The following is a 23,459-nucleotide window of genomic DNA, read 5'->3' on the forward strand; positions in this document are numbered from 1 at the left end:
TCGAGTAGTTTACCGACGGACACGCACCATGTTTTACCAATACACCTGTTTATTGGCCAGGATACAGGCTCTTGCTTTAACAGGCATGGTTTGAGATTATAGTGTCTGCCTGAACGGGGGATACTAAACTTAGGTAAGCAGTGGGATTTGTATACAGCCTCATCGGACTCACTGCCTGAGAAGTTGGACATAAAGTAGGTTATTGCTTTTTGATTTCTTGAAATATACTATTTTTTTTTTTTTTTTTTTTAAATCACTACTGTAACAGAGACAGTTCAGAGCATAGTTGACTGGAACAATTCACAGTCATCACAAATCAGCACAGCGCAACACTTTAATTACAAACACTTCTATTAACCTGCAATGAGACTCACTTGAATAATGTCAGAATTAAATCTCAACCAGTGCACCACTGCTCCCACAACACCAGTTTCTCCAAAAAAAAAAAGTGGATCATAGTTTTGTTGTTGTCCAGTAAATACCATCTAGTGTGTGACATTTACCACTGAACCTCACAGTAACAGTGAAGTCAACCAAAAGCAGATTCAGCTCTGATAGCATTATACCTCAGACAATGTCTTGATGGGCCTGCAGCAAATTAAAGTGCGTCCTGTCCATCAGATATGATTCATTCAAGCACTCCTGTGTATCATAAGTATCACATCATGCCTCTGCTGGCATGTACTCACAAATGTTTGAAAGGTTTATGTCTGGATACATTATTTCAATACGCAATGAGCATGCGTATAAGAGACAATTAGTATGCAGAGCACTGGGTAGGTGGAAGATATTTACATTTTATTTCTTTATGACAAATATGAGATCGTATGAGAGGATCGGTTTTGGGAATAATGCTTGTCTTTTGAGGATTAGGTCAAACCACTAAAGAGAAAACTAAGGTCTAGGCACAAATACAATTCAACATACTATTTATATTATGTATTGTAAATTGTATGAGTTGTTGTTTCTCGCTGATGTGCGATGCAATATTTCCCTGTCGGCCAACTGGCTTGTTAATTAGCCTAGTTGTTTTTTCAGCCTCATTGAGGCATGCGTTCCACGCATTAAACATAAAGTAGTTATTGTTATTTACATCGAGCGCTAAACAATAACAGAAACCGTTGTTTGCGTCAGGCTCTCCGCCCCCCATAAACTGTCACAGCTGGCGCTTCCGTGGCAGGCACAGGCCTGTCCCACTAGTGCCACTGTGTTGATGTGAGTCCAAGGGAAACGGAGGGACTCAGCACATCTCAATCGAAAAGGTCATTCTTCCCTTCAGTGACGCAGCACCTGTCCTAACACGCCTTTCACTGTGTCGGTGTATTTTGATGCAGTGAAGACGGTTTGAACGCAGGTGTAGGAACTTGACATGTTGGATCACACACGCGCGGGTCTGCTCGTGCTCATGTGTTCTTCTATGTAGATAATTAGCTGGACTATCATTTTGTCAATTCTGTCACTCTGCACTGAACTGAAAGCGCGTGCGCGTGCACACACGCAATTCGCTCTTCTGTGTCAAGCCTTGGCAACAAGGACGCAACCCTCTCCCATTGGCCCCCCGCTCAGTGTTCCGCTGTTTGCTATTCGCCCTCCTCACTGTCACTCAGAAGCCCCCCCCCCCCCCCCCCCCCCCCCCCCCAAAAAAAAAAAACATGCCCAAAGACTGCTGCAGATACAAGGGCGGCGGGGCTGGTTCTGAGTGCGCAGTGGATGCTGAGAGAGAGAGAAAAACATCGTTTGTTATCGTTATGAGTGTCTCATTGAGATGCAAACACCACGCTTTTATGGATTCATGCTTTTTATCGTCAATTCAAGCCCCGCCGTGTTCTGTGGTAGTCTCACGAGGCCAATAAGAAGTGTTTATTGTTTTTGCAGCATCTCCAGCGTAGACAAATTGTTGCACCAAATGCAACGTTTTCTCCGTTCAGTTTCGTCGGCCCTCATCTTTCGGTGCAGAACTCTAACCACCCTAAATCATCAGTAATATTCTGCAGGTAAGGAATCGATTTGTATTGCATTGTGTTGTCTAATTGGATAATGTGCATGGCACGTATAGTCATCAGCATCATGAAACAGCTGCACAATGATTGCATGCATTTGCTCTGTGACAAATAAATATAATAGACCTATCAATAATATACACACAGCAATGATGAGCCTCTTCACCAGACTGCCACTGGATTTGTAATGTGTTTTATTTTGTATTGCGACGTTGGGCATGTATTAATTATTGAGAATGGCCCACAAACAATAACACAATGGTGTACTTCAAATTGTTGAAATATAGTCCCTACTAAGGCTCTTTCTGGCTTGATATACAGTATATATTCCATAGGCTTGCAGAACAAAGCTAAGCTCAAAGACATTGGTGCATGGCCTTTTTTAAACAGAAAACAGGTGATAATGGTCCTATCTTTTTGCAAATATACGCATCAAATGTGCAGCTGTCTTGTCTGAGTGCGCCATTGGCTACTGTACTGTGTGTTGTGGAAATAGAGCAGCACACTGTGTACCAAGTGTGTGTTACTGTAAGACTTGGCAGACATATCAACCTACGTATTCTGCAATGCAGACAAAAAAAAAAAAAAACAACAACCCTCATATGGATGAGAAACCTTCAGCTGCTTTGACTTTGTAGCGGTTTGTGGATATGAGAAACTGGTCCAGTTGCTCCCCTCAGGCATATTCCAAATTGTGTTGATGGATATCGGTCAGAGGGAGAATCCCCTGGTTTAGATGACGGGGCTGTTTTGTCAGTGCTGATGTAGTTGTGCGTTAATGAGGCGTAGTGGCACATCTACGCCGGGGTCATCCAAACTGCTAAACAAGGTCAGGTGACGTCCTGCTACATTGTCAAAAAATGCTCGCCATTATCACAAATGACCACCATTTAGGACTCTCCTCAGTGGACAGTTTTTGCCCCATCATGTACCACTTGTGTATATCTATATATATCTATATCTATATATATATATAAATCATAATGAGGACACGATGCAGAATTGATACTTTTGGATGGTTGTGGATAGACAGGCCTCTCAGTCAACATTCTTTTGGTCCCAGGGTGAACCTGGAGAGGCACTTGATGTTCTGACCTTCAGACCACCCTGCCACCAAAAACAACACCACACACACACACACACACACACACACACACACACACACACACACACACAGTCACATGCACCTAGCAACCTGTGCAGGAAGGCTTGGGTAAACCAGCTCCATTTCCCCCTCACTGTAGTTCCAGACATCTAAAGCACCAAGCTTATGACGACATACTGTGTATTCACCTTATTAAGGTGAAATAATCTTCAAAGTATTTCATTATCTGAAGAGGCCTAGATGTTATGCATTCTTATTGATAACATTAAGAGGGAAGACTGGAGCCATGCTCTAAACTACATGTCTTATGATATGCTGTGAGCAGTAATGTGGAGTAGCTGGGCTCCGTTTCACTCTGTTTTAGCCGGGATACAAGGAAGCCTTAGGCGTCCATATAGATGTAGATCATCCCGCTCTGTTTCCTAGAGATAACCAGCCGTATGTATGAAAAATGAAGACTAATAATGCTTTACTTGCACAGCTGCCAAAATGCAGTTTAGCTGCGACTGGACCTGCGCAGGGAAAACTAAAAATGTTTTTCCCCACTCGTCTCTATTGGAAGCAGTATAGCTTGGAAAACTGCCATCATGCTGCTATGAGACGTCCAGTTCACCGGCATGTACACAGGCATGCCGTATGACTGGCGTTTTCTATTTATATATCTATATATATTCTGCCTCTGACCATGTGAAAAGGAGGGGTTATTAATAGCAAACGTCTAAGTGAGCATGTAAATACTCCGTCCTTGCTGACATTGAAACTGTAGCGCAGCACAAGTATTGTTTCTAAGTTGTCTGTTTGTGAACTTGGAGTCCTTGAACACTGCTTCGTCACCCAGGTGAGTGAGTCAGTCAGTCGAGCTCTGCAAAGGCTGTTGGAGCTGCACTCGCACACTGGCTACCGTATTTTTGAATTTGCAAAGCATAAGTTGTTGAATCCATTCTACTGAAACTTGTCCTTGCTCTTGGTGTGCGTTTCATTTCAGTCCACGCTGGCTGCGGTGTGACGATAGGATAAAGAAGACTGTTTCATTGTAACCGCGTTGCTAGGAAACAGCTTGTGTTCAATTCTGTAAGAACCAAGCTGGGGCCCAGTTTCTCTTCCTGTTGAGCTGTTGACGTTCTCAAACGCTGCGACAGGAATTAAACCTGAAAACATTCATAAATGCATATGTTTGAAACTGTGGAAAATGAAATCGGTTGTGAAAAGCTGAAGAAGGTTAACACGCTTCCTACACGTTGTCTATTTTTCCCTTTTTGTCCTTTTCATAAACCTACGTAATCTTTTTTTATTTTTTTTATCTCAAATGAAGCATCAAGAGTAATGAGCTGCTTTGTTGTGTCTGTGTGATGTTGTTGTACGCAGGGAAGCACCATGCTGACCAGTATCACTGAAGGGATACTGTGTTGCCTGACCGGGAAGGTTGCCAGCCTGGTCTTGCCCCTCGAGTCGACAGAACCCTCCGATGGTTTCGAGTTTGTGGAGGTGAAACCTGGTAGAATCCTGCGAGTGCGACACATCATCCCTGAGCGTCAGCCGGTAGTAACCGAAGAGCAAGTTGCAAGCAAGGGAAAGAAGGACGGCGATGATGATGATGATGATGATGATGATGATGACGACTGCTCTCCTGAGGACTATAACGAGAGCAACGCCGGCAGCAGCGTCCACTGCAAGAGGAAGATCACGGTCTACCGCAACGGCCAGCTGGTGATTGAGAATCTGGGTGATGTTTTGCACTCTGAGATCCTGCAGTGTCAGGATGGGGATCTGGAGCCTTGCAGCACTGTAGAGGTGGAGCTGGCTGACTACAAAGAAATGCCCTCTTCCCCAGACCCCAATCCCGTTCCTCCTCCGGTTCCTCCACCTCTCGGGGAACAGAAACCTGCTCCGCCTCCTCGCCGCCGCCGCCGCAAGCCCAAGCGCACAGTGCAAATCGACTCGAAGAGGGTGATCTCAAGCTGCAAAGGGACGCACTCGGACGTAGCGCTGTTCTTCGTGCACGGCGTGGGAGGTTCTCTGGACATCTGGAGCAGCCAACTGGACTTCTTCTCTCGGCTGGGCTATGAGGTCATCGCGCCCGACCTGGCGGGTCACGGAGCCAGCACCGCCCCGCACATTGCAGCAGCGTACACTTTCTATGCTCTTGCGGAGGACCTTCGCGCCATCTTTAAGAGATACGCTCGGAAACGCAACATTCTCATTGGCCACTCGTATGGGTGAGGATTTGTGGCATGCTTTTGTTATAAATCATTCACCATATCGATCTATCTAGTAGAGATTAGCATGCTGCCGTTAACATACTGTACCAATCTCAAATCTCTTCCAGAGTTTCATTTTGCACCTTCCTGGCACACGAATATCCCGATCTGGTCCATAAGGTGGTGATGATCAATGGAGGGGGTCCCACGGCTCTGGAGCCCAGCCTGTGTTCCATCTTCCAGCTGCCATCGTGTGTCCTTCACTGTCTGTCACCTTGTCTGGCCTGGAGCTTCCTCAAGTAAGATCTGCTTTTTTGTGTGGTGCCAAAATTGAACACCGGAGACAATGACACACCACAGTCACACAACCTAAAGTGGATTTCCCTCTCTTCTATTTTCCCCGAACCTGCAGGGCTGGATTTGCCCGTCAGGGTGCCAAAGAAAAGCAGCTGTTGAAGCAGGGCAATGCCTTCAATGTGTCTCCGTTTGTCCTGCGAGCCATGATGAGTGGCCAGTACTGGCCCGAGGGGGATGAGGTCTACCACGCCGAGCTCACTGTGCCCATCCTTCTGGTTCATGGCATGTGTGACAAGTTTGTGCCCATGGATGAGGACCAGCGCATGGCAGAGGTAAAGCACATCTTCACACGCGCGAATGAGGGCCGATTCATCGTGTCAAACCGCCGCGTTTGCTCTGCGGTGTTACCTGTTGTAATGTTCTGCCGTCATTTTGGCTCCCTTTCTAGATCCTCCTGTTTGCGTTCCTAAAAGTCATCGAGGAGGGAAGTCACATGGTCATGATGGAGTGCCCCGACACCGTCAACACCCTCCTCCACGAGTTCTTTCTATGGGAGCCAGACATGTCCAGAAAAGACCGCATCAAGACAGACACAGCTCTCAGTGACACTCTCCACACACTGAAAATCAATAAGCCCATGGACAAATAACCCACAAGGAGTCTAGTTTTTATTACACAACCAAGCAGAGGGCCTTTTGTGGCTTGTATTCTTAAGGCTGCTACCAGGCTGAGAGCTGTTATAAACAGGGCCACATCTTAAGGATGCAGATGGCCACTGGTGCTCCGAGATAAAGCAGGACTTTATAGGCATAGCGCCGATACAGAGAACGGCGGAACGAACATAAAGATGAGCGGAACGGATGCAAATACACAGTCGGTTTCCGCTTCGCTTTTTGATACCAAGTTTGTGCTCCATTGTGTCACGTTTGCAAAATGACACAATACCTTGGAAGACTATGTCAATTAGTGATTTGTGTTTGAAATGTATCCGGCGAAGACCTGACTACTGTAAGATGCAGAAAGCATAAAATCCATGAAACGGGGAGTGACTTCCCTCACTTTAAATATTCTGTGAAGTACTGCAGAGCTTCTGTTCAATCTTTACAAAATGTTTATTAACTTATGGGGCCCGTCTTGCATTTGTTTTCAGTGGGGAAACTGGCAAAAATGATGTGTTTTGAATTGAGGATTTACAGATCTGACTGCTGGTTCGCCGGTAGAGTGAAGGACAGCTTCTCGTAAAACTGTTGATAATAATAGTTTATTATCAAATACTGACTGGATAACAGCGGGACATGGGTTAAAGTCATCAAATATATTCCGATATACATGCAAAATATGATGAATAATTTCACCACATGCTTATAAAGATTACGTCATGAACAAAAAGTATATATATATATAATTGTTCACCTGCAATCCAGCCATCTGTTGACCACATACAATGTGAAGTGTGCACCATTTCAAACATGAAGACTCACAATCACAGCTGTTGTCAATAAAATGTTCCAGATTACAGCAATATATTTTCCATATATTGAACTCTAACATATAAAATCTAACTCCAAAAAGCTCTGTGTGTCTATGTTAAGCACAATGTTACCAAGTTATCAATTCACAGTTGCATGAAAATGAAGTCATATTTAATGAGGAATTTAATGTGAACTGGTTGCCAAAACAGATGTAAACAAACATGGACGCCAAAGGGTTCTCCTTCATTCTAGCAGCCATTTCTGCAACAGTGTATAATATCCTAAGGATACAAAGTACCGAGGCCCTGTATGAGTTCAGAATATGAAAAGGTGAGAGGGTTGTGTCAGACAGTTGCAATATATTCTCATATTGAAAAAAAAAAATTCCCTCTGCACTTCTCTGTAATCAAATGACCTTTTAATGTGTATTATTTTTTTTTTTGCCTTTTATTTTTGAAAACACAGCAACTGCCATAACAAATTGTGGTTGTATTGACCGCTTAAAGCTGCCGAGTGTGTTCCCCTACTACTCTTCAGTCCATCCTATTTATCTCATCGCATCGGACAGAAAGAATGAGCTAAACATTACGCTCACTAAAGGACGGTCATTGATGGGTGCTGCTTTGTCTCATACTGGGACAGTTAGGTGTGAGTGAAAACACTGTCTGACATCGGATCTGTTGACTGGAGAGATTCTACCGTTTTTAAGAAGCAGAAGATGTAAATTGGTGGATTTAAGACTGGGATGTCCAAAGCCTAAAATCAAAAATGAGTTAGCCAAAGGAGAAAGTCATTTGTACAGACCATGCTGGTCTATATATATATATATATATATATATATATATATATATATATATATATATATATATATATATATATATATATATATATATATATATATATATATATATATATATATATATATATATATACGCATTTTTGACAGGATGCTGATGCAACATGACTGGTCTTATGCAACTGGAACAAGATAGATAGAAATAGAATAGAAATAAACTGACTTGGCACTGACATCTCAAAAACATTATATATTCTCTGTGGACTTTCTAAAAACCAACAAGTGCTGCTGATGCAATGTACCGTAGGTTTCTTTTGATGTAAAAGAGTCAGTAAATCTGTATGGACAACAGGGTGCACATGTCCTTCCTCTTATGCTACAAGTGTGCATATACAAATTGTCAGTGCTCATGTGTGCTATATCTTTTTGTGGTAAGCAAAATGTGTTTAATGTTACTGTTGCATTTATTCATGGGAATCATAATGTATGCACTGCCTGAATGTGGATGCATATAACATTATATAGCCTATCAATAAAGTTGGATTCAGTGTATGAATGTGCATTTCCTGGCATTAAATAAAAACCGATGTTCACAGTCTACAGGTGATGTCGCTTGTTTGTTCGCAGTAGTACAGTCTCTGTGTTGGATGTAACAACATTACAGTAATTTCATTAATGCAAAGTACACACAAAATTGACCACATTAGTATTTTCAGATTATCTTTCCTAATTATTTTTTTAATAAATACAATGTCTTTGCCTATCCTCATAGCAGTATTAATTCCCCCAAAGTTGTGAGCGCTAGTATCCAATAGTAATTTTTTAAAAACCTTTTATCTCTTTTTTTAAAATCATTTAATGTGATGTTATTTAATATTTAGCCGCTTACGTTTTGTTTGTCAATGCCAGAGATACAAAAACAAAACTAAATGGTAAACTGATTACCTTGTAATCAGTAAGAATAGATGGCTGAGTTGAAACACATTAATCTAACATGTTTGAAAAAAACAAAACAAATATCAATTCTTAATTGCCTGGACAACTTTTTGTTGAACCATGTCATTTTCTTAATAACATTAGAAAATCGCTCTTCCCATATGTCATTTGCAAAGTGCAGAAACATAGACAATAGCTTGGTTAATCAAGTTAATATTTACAATCGTTACAAAATGAAAAAAAATCCACTCAGAGACCCACGAGATACTATAGCAGCCCTCTGATTGGCTGAGCGTGTCCCCAGCGTGTTGTGGTAAACACAATCCGAGATGCGTGTGTGCATGCGTAGACGTGGTAATGGAGGCTAGTGATCTATTCACTGGGGGCTTAGTTAGCAGGCTCTCTTCTTTCTCGTATGCCACTGACTGCTCTTTCTAGCGATTACGAGATATTTGCACCGCAAAGGAATAACGTCATAATCAACTAAGAGGAGGTGGTAAGTTTTTGCATGTCTAGTTTATATTACGGCTGCCTCAGAATGTTAGCTTCTTAACTCACAATGCTAATCTGATGGCTAAACTAGCCCGGAACTGCTCGACAGCTAATGTCGATGCTAAGGGGTCCGGTGTAGACTATTTCCTGGAATTGCTTCCACTGATTTTGGCAACTGGTAGTTTCACGTTTTGTATAGCAAGTAAAGTCAAAAACTTGTTGCATTTTGTTTATAGAAAGAAGATGGCTCCGTTTTTATAACCTACGAAAACGGTGACGCTAGCTGTATCCAAGTTTGCTAATGGCACACTACACGAATGAGCTTGGAAGGATGTAACGCAGCGGTGGTTTGTTCTGTTATACAGGAAGTAGTCTTCACCCAATCACGGTGCTAACGTGAACTGGCTAACTAGTTTTATGATGATCACTCTCCCCTTTTAGACACCATGAGAGCAATACGGCAAGTTCACTCCAAGTGCAGTAGTAACGTTGTGCGTTAATTGTGGCTATCGTGTAACTTACGTTGCGTGACCAGAACGTTAACTTGAATACTAGTGAAAACATTATGCTATCAGATTAGCCCATGCTAGGCTATATGCGATGCATGTTTGTTGTACGAATTAGCCCCCTGTTTCTTTTAGCAAGTTAGCAAATAAGCTAATGTCGTTAGCTGGGCTTCCACTGTGGGGCAGAATTAAAGAGACGCAGGTTGAACCAATCGGGGACGGTCACGGTTGTTCCCAGCGCTGTGCAGCCTCCAGGCTAGGTATGCTAACACGTAACATACGACAGTGACACATGACGATTAAGTTGTGCTCTCTCTACTATTCAGAACCTGAGATATCATTTTTAGAATACAACATAGGAGTAATGTGCAATGTCAATAACGTGTAGCTTATATACTTGTGGCAGTGGCGAGCGTCACTCGTTCGTCACCCGTCAAGACGCGGCTGAGCAGGTAGGGCCACAATGAGCCCCCTGAGCCCCCCCCCGTTCTCTTTATACATCCGTAGAGCAACCACGTTGTACTTTGTTGTTTCCAATTCATTTGATGTAATAACAATTTTGCTAACTTTGAAATAAAAAGGAACAAGATACAGTCCTAAAAAAATCTTTACTTTTACAGTCATTTACAGTTATAATAATGAAAAGAAAATGTAATACAAAAGTCTGAAAAAAGTCACTTTATTTGTGTTCTTTTTTTTTTTCTTTTTTTTTTTACGTTTTCGTGGCATCTAAATATCAGCAGACATAGTTAAGTGGTTATGCCTGAATGTTAAAATATGTAATCCAACAATACAAGTCAAATATCTTACCGCTTCCTGTGCCTAGATGTAGGTGTCAGTAGGTGCCACCCGTTGGTTGAGGGGTGCCACCCGTTGGTTGAGGGGTGCCACCCGTTGGTTGAGGGGTGCCACCCGTTGGTTGAGGGATGCCACACGTTGGTTGAGGGGTGCCACACGTTGGTTGAGGGATGCCACACGTTGGTTGAGGGGTGCCACGAGTTGGTTGAGGGGTGCCACGAGTTGGTTGAGGGATGCCACACGTTGGTTGAGGGGTGCCACGAGTTGGTTGAGGGATGCCACACGTTGGTTGAGGGGTGCCACACGTTGGTTGAGGGGTGCCACCCGTTGGTTGAGGGATGCCACCCGTTGGTTGAGGGGTGCCACGAGTTGGTTGAGGGGTGCCACGAGTTGGTTGAGGGATGCCACCCGTTGGTTGAGGGGTGCCACCCGTTGGTTGAGGGGTGCCACCCGTTGGTTGAGGGATGCCACACGTTGGTTGAGGGGTGCCACGAGTTGGTTGAGGGATGCCACACGTTGGTTGAGGGGTGCCACGAGTTGGTTGAGGGGTGCCACCCGTTGGTTGAGGGGTGCCACCCGTTGGTTGAGGGGTGCCACACGTTGGTTGAGGGATGCCACGAGTTGTGTGAGGGGTGCCACACGTTGGTTGAGGGGTGCCAAGAGTTGTGTGAGGGGTGCCACACGTTGGTTGAGGGGTGCCACGAGTTGGTTGAGGGGTGCCACACGTTGGTTGAGGGGTGCCACACGTTGGTTGAGGGATGCCACGAGTTGTCAGGAGTGTCACTAGCTGCCACAGAGTGCCAGGCTTAACTCTGCTGTACTTAAAGATGTAACGTTATTGAGCCATTGTCAGGTTACCAAGCAGTTAATGTTAGTGTGTTTGAAATGTAAGTAGGTTTTGGAAATTCTGAAAAATAAATCTTCCAAAATATGTAATGCTATCTTGTTCTAGCTACTTACTATTCAATATTGTTGTAATCATTGAACTGTAGATAGCAGTTTTCAATTATTCAATTAAGTTTTAACATTAAGAGTTAAGGCCAAATAAGGCAAGATCCAGTTAAAGATACCTGTCTGTGGTAGAAAACGGATAATGGAATAACTGATCTAAGATCATCGTGCCATCACAACATTTATTCACAATTTGCAGGACCTGCCATTGAGTTTTGGGATGGCGTCAGAGGTGATTTCCCAAAACAATGGCTCCAAGGGGATCATGACTTTTTACCCCACTCCTGAGGAATTCAAGAACTTCAGCCGCTACATTGCATATGTGGAGTCCCAAGGAGCACACAAAGCAGGCCTGGCTAAAGTAAGTACTACTGATGCACTGCATGTGTTCACACAGACATTCTAGTGTCTAACACACTGTCCACTTTCCTCCTCCAAGATCGTCCCACCAAAGGAATGGAAGCCCAGAAGCTCTTATGACGATATAGACGACTTGGTGATCCCTGCGCCCATTCAGCAGGTGGTGACGGGCCAGTCGGGCCTTTTCACGCAGTACAACATTCAGAAGAAGTCCATGACCGTCAGAGAGTTTCGCAAGATTGCCAACAGTGACAAGTGAGAATTCCAGAAATGGAAAATCTGTTAAATCTGCAATTTGAAATCTACCAACTACATTTTTAACCTTTTGATGGTTGAAGTTAACTAATGGTGTTGGTGTTGATCACCCATTTTTCTTTTATAGGTTCTGTAGTCCACATTATGATGACTTTGAGGAGCTGGAAAGGAAGTACTGGAAGAACGTGACCTTTAACCCTCCCATATACGGGGCTGACGTTAATGGATCTCTATACGGCCCTGTGAGTTGACATCTCCTGGACGTCTTTGCTATAGTGAATATTCCACAATTCTGATGGGTTTTCCCGACTGCTGACGGTGTCCCTGGTGCATTACTGAACCCAGTGGTGTTCATCACCACTTCAAGTCTCATCTGCTTGATTTTTGTATCGTTTGCTCCACTTCTGCAGGACGTCAAAGAATGGAACATTTGCCATCTTGACACTATTTTGGATACCGTGGAATGTGAAAGCGGCATCACTATCGAGGGTGTAAATACGCCCTACTTGTATTTTGGCATGTGGAAGACCACCTTCGCATGGCACACCGAGGACATGGACCTTTACAGCATCAACTACTTGCACTTTGGAGAGCCCAAATCATGGTAAGGACACAAACGTCTTTTCTTGAGCAGATGCAGAAATAAAGCATTTTGCTTCTTACACATCCTATACAATTGTTAAAACAATGTTAGTGAGAAGTTAGAAAGCCTTTTTTTGTGATGTGATTGACGTGGCGTTCGCTGGAAGTGGCCAGTCGGTCGTAGATGGTCTCAATTTTTTTCTTTGTAGAATGACAGGAAGTAGTTAAATGTCTCTACTGTGAAGGGATGGTAGAGCTTGTCCACAGGTTTGACAAGTTTACTTATTATGGAGAAAAGCACCTTGGGGGTGGGCGATGATGCCAGAGTAGTAGGTGGACCGAGCAGTATTAAGGGGTGCAATAAAAGTCGCAATGTACTTCGTGATTCGCCCCTTCCCGATTTTTTTTTTTGGCGGAAGAAGAAGCGAAAATGCTTCCATACGTTCGCCTTTTTAATCCAAGGGTGCGCTGGTCAGATTTAATCCATGTTCGGCTGCTGAAGCTCAGCCGCCCTCACCAGAACGCCGCTAGTATTTAGCCTAGCTTAGAACGTAAACGAGACGCGCGTGTATCACGTCTGATGCTGAGGTGGTCGGTGGTGGGTCCAGGATGTGACCGTGGTTACGGTTGGGGAAAAGTTGCTGTGAGGCGACTGTGCTAGCCACCACACCACGTTGTGTAGTAGATACATGAATCCGATATATCAGTTTACTGTGACTAATTGAGGACTGATTTGAATCTGCGCAGGTACTGTGTTCCTCCAGAGCATGGGAAACGATTGGAGCGTTTGGCTAAAGGTAAGAGACCAACACAGTATTATCTGTCGATGGATATATATATTTATTATAAGGCTGTTCACCATCATGGACTTTTAACATCCTCTCTCTCCTTCTAGGGTTCTTTCCTGGTAGCTCCCAAAACTGTGAGGCTTTTTTAAGGCACAAGATGACTCTCATCTCTCCCTCGATACTGAAGAAGTACGGCATTCCGTTTGAAAAGGTACGAAGTAGATCGTTTTGTTCGTTCGTTTGTTTGTTCGAGGGCCTTTTCTTCACACCCACTGAACAAAGCCAAACGTATAAAACGGCACTTACTAAAAAAAAACAAAAAAACATTTGACCTTTCCTGAAGATCACTCAGGAGGCGGGAGAGTTCATGGTGACGTTCCCCTATGCCTATCACGCTGGTTTCAACCACGGTTTCAACTGTGCAGAGTCCACCAACTTCGCCACAGAGAGATGGATTGAGTACGGCAAGCAAGCTGTTCTGGTGAGGACCGCCAAGTGACCGCATAGAAAACCAGACCCATCCTAATATACATTCATGCAGTCTTATCAACTATATGCTTATAGATTACATCACTTCTTCCCTTTTAGTGCTCATGCCGCAGAGACATGGTGAAGATTTCTATGGATGTATTCGTGAAGAAATTCCAGCCAGATCGCTATGAGCAGTGGCTGGCGGGGCGAGATGTGTTGCCCATCGACCACACCCGGCCCACCCCGGAGGCCAAGGAGTTCCTGGGGGAGTCCTTCAATGACATCGGCACCAGTTACTCCGCTGAGAGCTGTGGGGATGACGGGGAGCGCAAGAGGTCGGTCATTTACTGCGGAAATGTCTGCTATGGAAGGTTGGAGTTTTGTAAAGCGATGGTGAAGAAAGCTAGATATTCTGTTAAAGGAGCTGTGAACCCTGTTAGACACTACTTACACTAGAATATACAATATATAGTTGCTTGATGCCAGTTGCTTTTAGCTTAAAGATCCAGTGACAGCAGAGGAAATCAATACTAATTATTGTAGACGAAAAACAAATCACGGCTTTCATTTATTCATAATCTACAGGGACATGCTTAATGTCCTGCTCCACACTCGCATACAGCTTTACCCTTTTCCTGCCAGAATTATTAGCTTGCATATTGTTTTTTTCACACACACAGGAAAAACCTACTGAAAAAATGTCCGATACACTTTTTAAAGCTGTAGTTTTTGCGTTGAATTCTAGTATTAACATTTTAGTTTTAACGAGGTTTAATTTCAAAGCAGCAGAAAAAAACCAAATGTTTCTTTGTTCCCTGGAGTTCTTAGTCCTCTGTCCCCTTTTGTTTTGTTTGTTTGTGTTCTCAGCGCTACACAGAGGATAGAGACCAAGAGACACCGAGTCTGTCTGGAGGTCCCCGAGGAGGTCGTTCCCAAGGATGAAGATGAGGACGATGTGGAGCAGTATGGGAAGCGTCCCAGGCTCAGCCTTATACCTCCGCGCGCTACGTCACAAGACGGCAAGAGAAATAAAGGTATCACTTTTTACAAGCCTAAAATAGCACATTTTATGCGTTACGTGTAATGAAAGTAGTCCCTTCCTAAACAAGACATCTCTAATTCAATTTACAGGCCCGCCAAAGTTGATTGTCACCCCAACCAAGCTCACTTTATTGGATCCGTTTCACAGGAGCCTAACCCACAGTAACAGTGATGTAGGCCGCCCTCCGCATTACACCAAGACTCGCGCGCCTGCGATCTCATCTCAGTCCCAGCCCAGAAACGGATATTTATCCGTTTCAGCAGCACCTTCGTGGACAGAAACCAGCACTCAGCCCGCCCGCAAAATGGGGGTAGCGAGCCTGCTCTTCCACAGAACTCTGAGTCCAAAAGACACTCTTCAGGTGCACAGCTACGCTCTAGAGAAGCAGAAGCAGCAGCAGCAGCAGCAGCAGCAGCAGCAGCAGCAGCAGTCGCACACACAGCTGCAGGTCCACAGCTATGCTAGAGAGCATCAACCCCGTCATCTCCAGCACAAAGCCTGCACGTTGTCGCACACACGGATTCAGTTTTCGCCACAGCCAGGATCCAAGATCGTTCTCGCCGCCGCAGCGCCGAATCAACCGGGAGCAGAGGGTCTCGCGGAGCCGGTCCGAAAGGAGGACAGACCCGAGATGCCGACGCCTGCAGAGGCTCAAGCCGAAGTGAAGAAGCCTGAAGTTGAGCCCACCTGCAATTCTGCCGCCACTTGGACACAATTATGTCCCGCAGAGATGAACAGAACGGTGACGGAGGCCCCCAAGAACAACAAGCGAAAGGTCCGTTTGTTTTAGGTTTATTTTTAATAGAACATTCGTTTTATGAAATGTAGGGTAGGTACTAAAGAAGAGGACTTACTGGTGGCTCTTTAATGGTGCAATTGTTGTGTCACTCACACAACAATTCTTTGTGTGACAGAACACAGTCTTATCAGTTATTATTCCGAAGTCTGCCCGAATGTTTTAATGTCGTTTATGCTGTTCAATCTACAGAGTAACCAATCCCCCCTTGTGGATAGTGGCATCGTCATCCTGAATGACACCGTTCCTGTCAACAAACCCGTCTGTGATGAGGTGAAGGTGATCCCTCACAATCATCACGTAAGTAGTTACTAGCTGGGACCAAATCCTCCCAAGGGATACCAGTCCAGAGCCCCCTAAATGTCTTAATAAATGTGTGTTGTTTTTTTTGTTGTTTTTTTTAAAAGTTGTGTCTTGCTATACACGTCTTCCTCCAGCAGGTGTCAGAAGAGCAGTCGTACTGCAAGTCAGTCGTGAAGAAGCAACAGCAGCAGGCCCAGCTCTGCAAGCTGCCCCGCCACCACCCACTAATCAGGGAGGTGCACAGCGACGATGGTACGCCGTTGTTCCATCTGCATAATAGTCGATTTAATCAACATCATATTTACAGTAATAATATGTCTTGTTCTGCCCATTTTATTCTACTTCCATTTTTTTTTTTCTTCTCATGGCTTGAGTTCTTATGCTTCCGCCACCGTCTTCCTCCTCCTCCTCCTCCATTCACACTTGTTCTTCACCCCATCTGCAGAAGAGTTCGTAGACGAGGAGTTCGAGCAAGAGGAGAAAGAGGAGTGGGCGAAGCCGTTAACCCAGCTGTGGCAGTGTCGCCCGTACAACCCTGAGGCAGAGCGGGAGTACAACAAGAGCGCGGGCCAGCAGGCCCCCTACTGCTCCATCTGCCTGCTCTTCTACACTTACCACCAGGTGACACCACCGCCATGTTTTTTTTTTATCAATGTCGTGATCTCGCTGTGAGGATGGTAGCCGTCGGATTATCGCATAACGATCCTCCGGATTTCCTCCCCCTCCAGTCTGAGTCCACCAGCGTGACGTTGGTGAACCGTCCTGGGGGCCGCCAGTGGTCCAAGCCGCTCATCCCCGAAATGTGTTTCAACACCCAATCTGGCAAGACCAACGATAACGGGGAGGGACAGCTGTTTAACCCTCACGTAGCGGAGGACGGGACCAGCCGGCTGGTCAGCTGTGCTCAGTGCTGCGTCCGCGTTCACACAAGTAAGCCCCCCCCCCCCTCTTTCACTGTGACGGACAGGTAGCCATTAAACATTGGGAGGATCACTTCAGGGGTCGGTAAACTCAATTCATCTGGCGTACAGATACGTTCAGATATTTTGTTATTCTTCAGCTTAAAACTACTGTTAAGACACAGTTTCATTAAAAAAAACTGCCAATCACTTAATTAAGACCATAAATGGATTATGGATAAATACAGGAACAGCCACACTAAATAATTCAGAGCTTTTACACAGCGTTGACACACAGCGCCTTTCTGAAATTCATTATTTTGCTGAATTAAAAGCTTTTAGTTGAGTTTAATTTGCAATATGTTATTATTTGTGTTCATTTATGTATTCCCCAGTACTGTTTTATTCCCCCCCCCCCCCCCCCCCCCCCCCCCGCTCTGTGGGATGGAGCTTGTGAATGTGCGACACGTTTCTTGTCTCGCTCAGGTTGCTACGGCGTCTCTGGAGACGAAGCAGAGCTGGACGACTGGCTGTGCGCCCGCTGTGAGGCCGACGCCGCCACAGAGGTCGGTTCATCTGGCAACCTTTTTAGTAGACGGTCGTTATTTCTATTGCTCGTTAAACTATTTATAGACAAACTTTAAAAAAAAAAGAGAGTGGGCTGTGTCGCCTTGCGATATACAACATACGCTTCCTGTGTTCTGAGACGGCGTCCCTTTTCCTTTCTGTGTTTATTGTTATGCAGGATTTTGTTTCCCCCCCCCCCCCCGACTTTGTTTGTAAAATGTATCTTTTAAGTTTCCCGTTTGCTTTCAGCGGTCCTGCTGGCTCCGAACAATAGATTGAAATGTGAGGAATGTGGCCCTACTGCAGCACAAACGCCTCTGACCAGCAGTGGGCGATGCTTCACTTTTAACTGTAAAGAACTACCTGTGATTACCGGACTGAGACATTTCTTTTTACGCTTTCCTGTAATATTTAGCATATTTCACTGTGGTGGTTTCTGTATTATGGAGACTAGAACTGCTGTGGCAGGAAAGTTTGATCAGAAGCTATAACAGCATATGGAAGTTGTCAGTTAACAGCAGCACTTCTTGTGTTTGTTTGTTTTTTTAGGGCACAGAACCTGTCCATATGGTCCAGTAGAGCAGGCTGTTATCGGCAGTTTAAGCTATAAATAACAGAGAGTAGAACATCGTGTATATCCAGACATCAGGATTTAGGGGTGTATTTTTGACGGTGCATTGTTTCGTGTTGGTCTTCCTCCAGGACTGCTGTCTGTGTTCCTTGAGAGGCGGAGCTCTGCAGAGAGCCAACGATGACAAGTAAGAAATCCGATCGGACCGAAGTGCTGCCGCTGAACAGCATGAATGAATGTATTACAGAAGCTACCGAACTGTGAGCTTCTGTCATACGTGTACTGCAGTCCTGGTAATCTGAGCCGGTCCCGAATCTAGAACCACAGCATACGAGACAAGAAGAATACGTCATATTTAAATGTGCAACGTCACGCATTTCCTTTTTGAAATAGGATTTAAACCTTGTTTGTTCAGATGGTTAAATACGGGAAGAGTCTTTGTCGCATTTATGAATTCTTTAACCGAACACAATCTTAATATTAAAGATGTATTTGTCAGTTTGTGCTGCTATAATGCATAAAGTTTCGGGTCAGGATCGGTTGATTAAAGGCACGTTTTTGCGAGTTGGGTTGTTGGGTTGTTGGGTTGCACTTCACTGCACAAACAAGCTTTGAGTGTGAACTCATCAGAAATGGCATATTTCAATACATTTGCTTTTATAAGTAGCTTGATTCATAACTGCAGGCAATATGACGGCTTATTCTAATCTCTAAAATCGCATGAATATGAGCACGAACAGCTGCTCTGAGTCTGTCGTTATCACTGAAGTATACAATCATTAGGTTCTTCAATAATTTGATATGCTACATATAGCGTTTCACAACAAAAAAGCAGTTTGCCCAAGTTGTTGCAGTTGTTTTCTTACAGGTCATATGTCGACATTAACACGTAGTCTTCACACCGTGTTTTCATCGCGTGTATAATAAGTGCTCTAACATTCCTAGAAACATCGCTCCCTGGGCTTGTTTGTCCTGAACCCTCCCCGATGTTTGCCTCTCCTCTCACACAGGTGGGTTCATGTTCTGTGTGCCATCACTGTGCTGGAAGCTCGCTTTGTCAACATCACCGAGCGAGGCCCCGTTGACCTCTCTGCGATCCCGCTGCCTCGGTTCAAACTGGTAAGACTCTCTACCCTCGCTGTTGTCACAAAGCCCCGTCTGCTTACGGCCGTTGGGCGGAGATACCAGTCGGCTCTGTTTTGTCTCAGACCCACGCACAGAATCGGGTTCTTCGTAAACAACAGAGTCGTGCTTTCGATGGCATCCGTTTGTGGTTCCCGCTGACAGACGCGCATTTCACAACAGTGAAACTGCTGTGGCGCCCGTTGGCTGCTCTTACCCACTTTCACTTCTCAATCCCCCCCCCCCTGCATGATTTCCAAATAACGTATGCCGCTTCGCCTGCGTAGTGGAGCTGTGGCGGGCCCGACCAAGGTCCATATGTGTTTATTGTTAGAGACGTAATACTCAGACGGTGTATGCTTTTGCATTAGTCATTCTGGAAACAACGCAGGACTTTGTTCTAACAATGGGTGGCCTTGTCTCCATTGTTACAAGTGTTGATCTCAATGGATTTACTTCTAAATAAGTACCTATGATGTTAACCCTGTTAAATTCCCAAAAGGAAGTTGTGTAATATCCTTCTTAACATGTCTGTGTTCCGGTTCGTGTCAGGGTCTGCCTGCCTTGTACTCCCTTTTGATAACTTTAAAAAAAAAAAAAATCTTTCTCTCTGTCATCCTCCCCTCTTGGCTTGTTTCCTTTCTCCTCCTTTCCTCCCCCCCCCCCCCCCCCCCCCTCGTGCTTCCTTTCATTTTAACCCCCCCCCCCCACCCACCCCCTTAACTTTTCCTCTCATCCGCTCTCGTCTCCGCCGCTCCGACAGAAGTGTTCGTACTGCAGGAAGCGGATGAAGAGGGAGGTGAACGGCTGCTGCGTCCAGTGCTCCCACGGACGCTGCTCCACGGCGTTTCACCCCACCTGCGCCCAGGCGGCTGGAATGACCATGCACCCGGATGACTGGCCCTTCATAGTGTTCATCACCTGCCACAGACACAGAGCGCCCAGCATACCAGAGGTAACCCAGTGGAACGCCATCGGGCCAATCGTAATGAATTGGGTTTACATACGTCATACGTGCTTTTATCTTGAGGAAGCTGTGTTTGGATTCGTAGGAAAAGTGGCTGAGCTGGAGAGCATTTCTCCCTAGAAGAAACAAAACGATGAGTGATGATGTTTTGTAGTCTCATATATTTTGATGGCATGTAAATAAATGCTTCGAAATTCACGAGACGGTGTTTACTGACGTGTTTTATATGGAAACGTTAAAATCTCTTAAAGGTTTGTTAACCACAGACCTCATTTCAGGCATCTAACCAAAAATACAACATTGATTGGATTGAAGTGCAAAAATGCAAACTGATTTATGGATTATAGTTCGATCACGTATGTCAGGAAAATATATATATATATATATATATATATATATATATGTTTTGATTATGCAATAACGTTTTAATATCAACAGCTACTCCCACTACTCAATTAATGTAATTTTCTACATGTTTGTGTTTAACGACTCATAACACTCATAATTTTAATTTGTTTGTTTTTTTACCCTACTGTTAAGAATTATTTTTTGTGCTTTCTACAATGTGACATATAACATATCATTTCTAGTCACATTTTAATGATTGATAAATACACCTAATTTGGCACCTAGTTTAACTTTTCACACTCCTAAACTCTCTCTCTCTCTCTCTCTCTCTCTCTCTCTCTCTCTCTCTCTCTGAGAGAGAAAGGTCTTATTGTTTCAGCAGCAATAAAGCTAATGTGTCACTGAATGAACTCGTACCGTCTTTGCTGCTGTGGTATTGATCTTTGTGTCCGCAATCTATATTGTGCCATAAAGCAGTTGTTTTAGTCGTTACAGTAGATTAATCACCGCTGACTTATCTTTATAGACTCTCGCTGTTTGCTTTGTACTACAGCCACTTCTCTCTCTCTCTCTCTCTCTTCCCCCCCCCCCCCCCCGTGGATTGATGCGCTTTTCAAGATTTAACGCTCAGCGTCTGTCCTTCCCCAGCGCAACAAGGCCTCCATGCGTGAGCTGGCGGTCAGGCAGAGGGTGATCTGCAAACACAAAAACGGCCGTTACTACCACAGCGAGGTGGTGGAGCTGACCACCGCCACCTTCTACGAGGTGGTGTTCGACGACGGCTCCTACAGCGACAACCTCTTCCCGGAGGACATCGAGGTGAATGTCTCGTCAAGTGCAAAGATGTTTGGGGGGGGGGGGGGGGGGGGGGCGACGACACTTCGTGAGACTTTAACAACGTTTATCAGCTGATGAGAAACTCACCTTTTTCGCTCTCTTTTCAGAACCGCGACTGCGTCCGGGTCGGTCCACCCGCCGAGGGAGACGCTGTTCAAGTGCGATGGACGGATGGGTTGATATATGGAGCCAAGTTCATGGCGTCTCACTCCATCCCGATGTACCTGGTAAACCCGCCTTTCGTGTCTCTTGTTTCCGTCTCACAGGCACTGACTTGCATAGACGGTATCTAACAGGCTTACTCTGGTTCTCCACCTTAATATGTGGGCGGTCTAGTGTGGTGAAGAGTAAAATTGACTAAATATGCTCATCGTGTGATACGTTAAAGGGAAGCGCTTTCATGTTGTTGGTCTAATTATACAGTGTCACCTCTAATTATGTCTGGTGAGAGAAATGATGATGAGACACAACAGCCTGGATGTTGTTGTCTTTTTACTACCCAGTTAAACGTGTGTGTGTGTGTGTGTGTGTGTGTGTGTGCGTGTGTGTGTGTGTGCGTGTGTGTGTGCGTGTGTGTGTGTTCAGGTGGAGTTTGAGGATGGATCACAGATTTCTGTCAAGCGAGAAGACATCTACACTCTGGATGAGAATCTTCCCAAACGAGTCAAGTCCCGTCTGGTAACGTACAATCCCCCGTTTTTTTCTCTGAACCGTTTACGCTCAAGCGAACGTGTCATAAGCCACACTTCATAACTCTTATTCTGTGTTTTGAGATCTGCCGGCACTAACTTTCTATTTCTGATGCTTGCTCCTCAGTCGGTGGCGTCAGACATGCGCTTTGAGCTCTTCTCGCAGAGCGACGTCAAGCAGAACTCCAAAAGGCAAAGGGTCATCAACTCCCGATACAGAGAGGACTACGTCGAGCCCGTCATTTACCGAGCCATCATGGAGTGACGCCCATTCTCTCTGTCTCTGTCTCTCTCTGTCTCTGTCTCTGTCTCTGTCTCTGTCTCTCTCTCTGTCTCTGTCTCTGTCTCTCTCTCTCTCTGTCTCTGTCTCTCTCTCTCTCTGTCTCTGTCTCTCTCTCTCTCTGTCTCTGTCTCTCTCTCTCTCTGTCTCTCTCTCTCTCTGTCTCTGTCTCTGTCTCTGTCTCTCTCTCTCTCTGTCTCTATCTCTCTCTCTGTCTCTCTCTCTCTCTGTCTCTCTCTCTGTCTCTGTCTCTCTCTGTCTCTCTCTCTCTCTCTCTCTGTCTCTCTCTCTGTCTCTCTCTCTCTCTCTCTCTCTCTGTCTCTCTCTGTCTCTGTCTCTGTCTCTCTCTCTGTCTCTGTCTCTGTCTCTCTCTCTGTCTCTCTCTGTCTTTGTCTCTCCTCGGCCTCATCGACTCACTGCAGAGAGATGCAGCTCCAGATCTGTTTCTTCGTCTGGCCTCTCTGTTTCTGGCTACTGCTGATAGGAATGACTCCTCCTCCTCCTCCTCCTCCTCCTCCTCCTCCTCCTCCTCCACTGCCTGTCAGGCTACATATTTATAAACTACGGCTGGGACTTTAAATGACTTTTGTGTGCATTAAATATTATTCTTTAACTTGTGTTTCCCATCACACTCTGTAGATTATTTCTTTTTTCTTCCTCCATTTCATTTAGTTTTTTTTTTTTTCTTTTCTCATCTAGAAGCCATGAGCTGATTATTAAATATGGAAACGGTTGGACTATCTAATTGGGGAGGAAAGATGTTTTTGGTTTTTTTTCCTCTACCACCACATTTAGCAGCTCGTCATACAATCGGCAGTTAATCTAACTTTGTGACATTTTTTCTATAAACGACCGTTTGCTCTCGACTTACCGAATTATGTTGTTTTCATAATGATTCATCGTATTTTGCGGTGATGGAAAGTTATGCTTGTGAAGGAGGTTTTAAAGGAAGCATCTTTTTTTTTTTTTTTTTTTTTTTTGTTCAATGTTTTCACTCATGAAGTTTAAGCTTTTTTTCAGCTGTTGACCAC

At 44.7% G+C, this 23,459-nt stretch overlaps 2 protein-coding genes across 3 annotated transcripts in view; both read left to right on the forward strand.

The window, feature by feature from the left end:
* The first annotated feature begins 83 nt into the window (after positions 1-83).
* LOC137866625 (protein ABHD8-like) lies at positions 84-7,932 on the forward strand. Of its 2 annotated transcripts, none has more exons than XM_068702642.1 (5): positions 84-194; positions 4,471-5,321; positions 5,432-5,602; positions 5,716-5,932; positions 6,049-7,932. In XM_068702642.1, exons 2-5 carry the CDS (start codon positions 4,480-4,482, stop codon positions 6,247-6,249), a joined length of 1,431 nt encoding a protein of 476 aa, XP_068558743.1. In that variant the 5' UTR covers positions 84-194; positions 4,471-4,479; the 3' UTR covers positions 6,250-7,932. The 2 variants fall into 2 exon arrangements, with proteins under 2 accessions (XP_068558743.1, XP_068558742.1); XM_068702641.1 differs by lacking the exon at positions 84-194 and adding an exon at positions 1,678-1,994.
* Positions 7,933-9,160: 1,228 nt separating this feature from the next.
* LOC137866596 (lysine-specific demethylase 4A-like) overlaps positions 9,161-23,459 on the forward strand; it is a 15,150-nt gene continuing 851 nt past the window's right edge. Inside the window, exons 1-23 of the mRNA XM_068702606.1 lie at positions 9,161-9,300; positions 11,751-11,912; positions 11,991-12,166; positions 12,294-12,408; positions 12,577-12,770; positions 13,496-13,545; positions 13,644-13,747; positions 13,880-14,017; positions 14,125-14,342; positions 14,875-15,041; positions 15,139-15,824; positions 16,038-16,145; positions 16,283-16,400; positions 16,594-16,769; positions 16,877-17,078; positions 17,534-17,613; positions 18,317-18,372; positions 19,196-19,304; positions 20,071-20,262; positions 21,271-21,441; positions 21,567-21,686; positions 22,045-22,137; positions 22,276-23,459. The exon at positions 22,276-23,459 is cut by the window's right edge and continues 851 nt beyond it. Coding sequence (XP_068558707.1) covers positions 11,772-11,912; positions 11,991-12,166; positions 12,294-12,408; positions 12,577-12,770; positions 13,496-13,545; positions 13,644-13,747; positions 13,880-14,017; positions 14,125-14,342; positions 14,875-15,041; positions 15,139-15,824; positions 16,038-16,145; positions 16,283-16,400; positions 16,594-16,769; positions 16,877-17,078; positions 17,534-17,613; positions 18,317-18,372; positions 19,196-19,304; positions 20,071-20,262; positions 21,271-21,441; positions 21,567-21,686; positions 22,045-22,137; positions 22,276-22,413 — 3,552 coding nt within the window. The 5' untranslated portion in view covers positions 9,161-9,300; positions 11,751-11,771 and the 3' untranslated portion in view covers positions 22,414-23,459. The remainder of the gene's footprint in view (positions 9,301-11,750; positions 11,913-11,990; positions 12,167-12,293; positions 12,409-12,576; positions 12,771-13,495; positions 13,546-13,643; positions 13,748-13,879; positions 14,018-14,124; positions 14,343-14,874; positions 15,042-15,138; positions 15,825-16,037; positions 16,146-16,282; positions 16,401-16,593; positions 16,770-16,876; positions 17,079-17,533; positions 17,614-18,316; positions 18,373-19,195; positions 19,305-20,070; positions 20,263-21,270; positions 21,442-21,566; positions 21,687-22,044; positions 22,138-22,275) is intronic.

The sequence above is a fragment of the Cebidichthys violaceus genome, unplaced genomic scaffold (genome assembly GCF_023349555.1).
Source record: "Cebidichthys violaceus isolate CVI_PGR_0920_01 unplaced genomic scaffold, fCebVio1.0.p SCAF_87, whole genome shotgun sequence".
Lineage (NCBI taxonomy): Eukaryota > Metazoa > Chordata > Actinopteri > Perciformes > Stichaeidae > Cebidichthys > Cebidichthys violaceus.